Source organism: Galeopterus variegatus, unplaced genomic scaffold, assembly GCF_000696425.1.
Source record: "Galeopterus variegatus unplaced genomic scaffold, G_variegatus-3.0.2 Scaffold816, whole genome shotgun sequence".
In the NCBI taxonomy this organism is placed as follows: domain Eukaryota; kingdom Metazoa; phylum Chordata; class Mammalia; order Dermoptera; family Cynocephalidae; genus Galeopterus; species Galeopterus variegatus.
This window is the reverse complement of record NW_007726927.1, coordinates 453,188-458,388: the sequence shown is the minus strand read 5'-3', so window position 1 is coordinate 458,388 and position 5,201 is coordinate 453,188. Positions and strand designations below refer to the sequence as shown.

Sequence of the window (5,201 nt, the reverse complement as noted above, 5' to 3'; positions counted from 1 at the left end):
TTTAATCTCTCATGATAGGATTAATTGCAACTTCAGCACCTAGGCAGAGTTCAAAGCAGAAGTAAACTGGTCTGATTTGATCAGACTTACGTTATTTAAAAAATTTTGTGTGTGGTTAGTAAACATCTTCAATGAAAAATTTTAATAAATAAAAATTCATAATGTGTTTGTCATCACATAATTACTATAAATAAGAATATTATTACTGGCTGGCTGGTTAGCTCAGTTGGTTAGAGCATGGTGTTGATAATGCCAAGGTTCAGGGTTCAATTCCTGTATTGTCCAGCTGCGCTCCCACCCCCCAAAACAAAAAACAAAAACCAAACAAACCAAAAAAGAATATGAGCTTATAGATTATCATGCTGGTCTACAGAAGTAGGACTGTCAACCAAGTTCCTCTGTAGGTTAATAATTTTTCTTTAGTTATTTTTGTCGATTAAATAAAAAGGTAACAACATGAATGCAGGTCGATCAGTCACTCCCAATTTTCTGCACTTGCTTTCTTTGATGCTAAGCATCTTTTATTTGATTTCTGATTAAGTTTACAGGGGCATTAAGTTTATAGGGCTCTTCAATATCTGTGGGAGCATCATAAACACACTGGCCACCACCACAAGGTCAGAAGGGGAAGAGCATTGAAGAATAGATCCTGGTTTTTATTGTGTGCCAATAAAACAATCAGCCTCGTTATCCTTCTGGGTTCTTGAGGTTGTTAGCCAAGAAACCACTGGGCTGCAGAGAGAATTCTCTCTCTTGGCTGTCATTAAGACTAAATTAGTACAAGCTCTTAATTTTAAAGTTTTCCAAACACTTGCAATAAAATCCAACTATCCCCACTGATCTCAGGGCTTGGTGGTAGTAAAATTAAAAAGTGACATTGAAACTGCTTCCTTTCTCTTTGCCAGCTTCTAGTTCTAAAATCGTGCTTTGGGGTAGAAGGAAGAAGGGACGAAATAGAATGCACTCTGGAATGATTTGGATTCACTCAAACTGCCTGAAGGACAACCAGCTTGACAAAGCATGCTGGTTCGACTTTCCCTCTGAAAAAGAAAAGGAGACGGATTTGAATAGCAGTGAGTGATGCTGGCCTGGAAGAATTCCTGAGAGAGGGAAGCTGTGGAGGATGACCCTGTCCCTGCAGTGTTCTGTGTGCTACTGGGATTGAACTCGTGAGCGATTCAGATAGTGCATGTATGCACATTTCTCGTTTCTGTAGTTACTTATTTCTTTAGTGTGCAAAGGAAAAATTACAACAGACTTCTCTCAGTTGATGGCAGCTTGAGCCAGTCTCGACTACTCCTTTTATCCCACATCCCACATTCACTCCATCAGGAAAGCTGATCTATCTTCACATTATACCCAGAAGTAGCTTTTCACCACTCCCTGCATGGAGCCACTGGTACCTCTTGTTTTGATAATGGCAATTGCCTCCTGGGGAGGGTGTGATCACCTCCTTTTATCCCACATCCCACATTCACTCCATCAGGAAAGCTGATCTATCTTCACATTATACTCAGAAGTAGCTTTTCACCACTCCCTGCATGGAGCCACCGGTACCTCTTGTTTTGATAATGGCAATTGCCTCCTGGGGAGGGTGTGATCACTGGTGCAGCAGGGACGCTAAGGCAGATCTGCTCCTGGGAGGCTCTTTGGCAGCAGACTTGGACGGAGGGACTCTCCCACGGCTCCGCCCGACCTTCCTTAGGCTGCAGAGCAGTGTAGGATGCTTCTGCTCATCTTCCTCCATCTCCCCTTCACTGGGGTCAGAACCGCACCTTGGTTGCATGGTTCTCCCGGCTTTCCTGGGCTTTCTCCCCATTTTCTCTCACACACGCATTTCCACTAATAAAATCCTTGCATGTTTAAGCCCACTTGGCATCTGCTTCTGAGAGGACCTAGACTGATACAAACTCTAACCAGTCCTCCCCCGCCACCCAGTCTACTTTCAATATAGTAACTACAGCAATCCTTTTCAAGCACAAGTCTGTTCCTGTCACTCCTCTTCTCCAAATGCTGCAATGGTTTCCCATTTCACTGACAGCAAAACCCAAGGTCCTTACAAATGCCCTCTGTGACAACTCCATTACCACTCTGGCCTCATCCTCAACAACTGTCAGCCTGGCTCACTCTTCTCTGTCGTGTAGTATCCTTGCTGTTCCTCATTCATACCACAGGGCCTTTGCACAAGCTTCTTCCTCTTCCTAGAATGTGTTCCACCCATATTTCTACATGGTCAAGCCCCTCAGATGTCATTATCTCCATGAAGCCCACTCATCACCCTGTTTAATATATAACCTGCCCCTCACCCCCACATTCTGGATCACCCTGATCACCCTCTTCCTGCTCTATTTTGTCTTTTCTCCCCCAGCACTCATCACCTTCTAAAATACTAGATAATGTTTACTGCTTGTTTGTTTCTCCTCACTAGGATGAAAGCTTCTTAAGGACAAGGATTTTTATTCATTTGGGCTACTGATGTATTCAAGTGCTTGGAACAGTGCCTGGCAGAGGGTGGACATCCAAAATGCATTTGTGCAATGAATGAATGAATGGATGGATGAAAAAGTACTATTTGGAAGGTGGTTAAAATCTGTAGTGTTGTGGTGATGTGGCTTAAGCAGGCTGTGTGAATTATAGGTGCAATGCTCAGGTGTGTCGCAGAATGTTCTGTCCCACACCTTCTGCCATAATGGTCCAGATGTGTGATAGGAACAAATGCTGCAGATGGCTAGTGTGGTCCTTGAGTGGTATATATCTAGGAGCATTGCTATTTTCTTTTTAGCAGTAGATTAATGCAGATGTGATAAAAATTGTGAGGGTGGCACAAAAATTACAGTAGTCTGGGAAATTGACCTAGTTTAATTCTTCATTTTATAGGCAAGTAAACTTAAGCCAAAGAAGCCACAGGGTTAGCCATTTCTGGACTCAGTCTCATTTCCCCCCACATTATTGCTGTCTTAGCTAAAATAACATAAATACACACATACACACATATATGTATATACATGTATGTTTGTATGTATGTATATGTGTGTATGCACACACACATATATGTGGCTAAGTAAAATCTTATGGCAAAAATATTCTCTTGTGCTCACAAAATATCTTTTTCCTACTAGACACATAGCTAACCTATATTTCTCAGCTCCCTTGAGTTGAGTTAGGCAACTGATAAATTTTGGCCAAAGGAATGAAGGTAAAAGTGATTTATGCCACTTCCAGGGCTGGTCCTCAGTTATCCCATTCAGCCCTCAACATCTTTCTCTCCCCGCTCTGTGACGCTGGAAGTAAAGGATTTCAAGATGGTGGAGCTAAAAGATGTGGGCTCAGAAGAGACTTCCCAGGAGAGCCCCTGAACAGGAATATTCATGCTGTACTTTGTGGGAGGGAGAGGCAAACTTTTTGTTTGTTCTAAGCCCCATTGATACTTGGGGGGGGGTTTGTTGTTTTTACAACATCTAGTGTTAATTACCCAATTCATCCTAATCTATTTTCTTTTTGAAGGAGCAATAGGGTAATGGTCTAGATGATCCTGCAAAGACTCTACCTGGGCTATAACATCAGAGTGGTCATGCTTGGGCTATTATGGAAGAGACAAGAAGAAATAGCCTAAAACAAAAGATTTTAAGGCACTGCCATGAACATGTTCTCAGTCACTGCTTTTTGCAAAGACAACCTTCATGGATTCTAGTACTAAGCTATGAGAAGATATGTCTGTCCTGCCTGTGACATTTATGAAATCTGCTGCTCCTGACTTTAGTAAGGCACAGGGAGACCTGGTGTATCAGTTTCTTAAGGAGAAAGGGGACAGCCTGTACTGTGGGATATGAGCTGCGCATGTGCTGTCTGAAAGAGCAAGTTCAATATTAGAGCTTCATATTTGGAAAATAAGATAAATATTATTTTTAACCTTCTTGACTATTGTAAGTAAGCAAAGATAGATTAAATTCTTCACATTTATGTTTCGCAAGGAGACCTAGAAAACTTTAGAGCTCCGAGTGTGAGAGAAACCCATGCTTGCACATTTTAAGAAAAATATCAATTAAAATTCCAGTGAGATACCATTCCCACCTGCTGTACTGACACATAATAACAACATTTCTGAGTGCTTGATATTAGTTAGTTTCTATTCTAACTCATTTAATCCTCACCATGAAATTTTCAGTAGATATTAACATTATTACCAGTGTACAGATGAGTAGACTGAGGCATAGACAGTTTAATAACCTGCTCAGGGCCATGCAGCTATTAAGTGGTAGAGCTGGGATACATACAATGGCATAAATAGAACAGTCTTCAAGAAATTATTAAGTGAATAAAGCAAGGTGCAACACAGTATGATTTGTATGCTACCATTTGATTGAAAAAGTATATGTATATATATGCATTTGTATATATATGTATACGTATAGCTACATTTATATGTATCTGCATCTATATGATGTGATATCTTTGATAGAATCCATAAAAAGCTGTTAACAGTGGTTGCCTCCCATAAGGAATTAAGTGGCTGGGGAAAGGGGTGTGTTACAAACTCAATTTTCACTCTCTACGTATTCAAAAAGAGAAATAAAAATGAATTTACTTTATTGAATGAAACAAAGAAAATTGCAAAAATACATAATCCAACCTGAGACAAGGAAACGGTTCTCTCCATGAGAGTCTTGGTTCGCTTAAAGCCTGGGTCACTTTCTGCAAGGACATTCATGGTTTTCTTGCCGATGAATTCCAAAGCATCAAGACCTCCGGTTAAAACGCTTTTACCCTGCAGATGAGATAACTGCATGAGATTAGATTTTTACATTTTGCTGTTTTGCAGCAGTCAGCAACTCTCAGGTAAATGGCACCATCTTCAAATATTAAAATCAATAACAAGTCACATTTTTTTCTTATCAGGAGATTTATCATCCATTTAGTCCTGTTTTCTTCTCCTTAGACGAGTATATGTCACATAATTTGTAGGACATGTGATGTTTTTAAAAAATGATGTTTACAAAAAATGAAAGCACATTAGGGATTAATTTTACTGGCTCTGTGTGTATGAATAGATAACTAAGACATAAAATTAACAGGTGACCCAATTGCTGTTTTTGTTTGAAAAATTTTTAACCGAAGTAACAATTATTTGGAGCAGTCTATTCAAACGCCAAATATTCTTGCCAATATAGAGAATTCTTTAATCTAGGGCCGTGGAGTGTAGG

At 40.2% G+C, this 5,201-nt stretch overlaps 1 protein-coding gene across 1 annotated transcript in view; it reads right to left on the bottom strand.

The window, feature by feature from the left end:
• LOC103590435 (protein NOXP20-like) overlaps positions 1-4,832 on the bottom strand; it is a 24,840-nt gene extending 20,008 nt beyond the window's left edge. Inside the window, exon 1 of the mRNA XM_008572662.1 lies at positions 4,631-4,832. Coding sequence (XP_008570884.1) covers positions 4,631-4,786 — 156 coding nt within the window. The 5' untranslated portion in view covers positions 4,787-4,832. The remainder of the gene's footprint in view (positions 1-4,630) is intronic.
• Between the last annotated feature and the right edge of the window lie 369 nt (positions 4,833-5,201).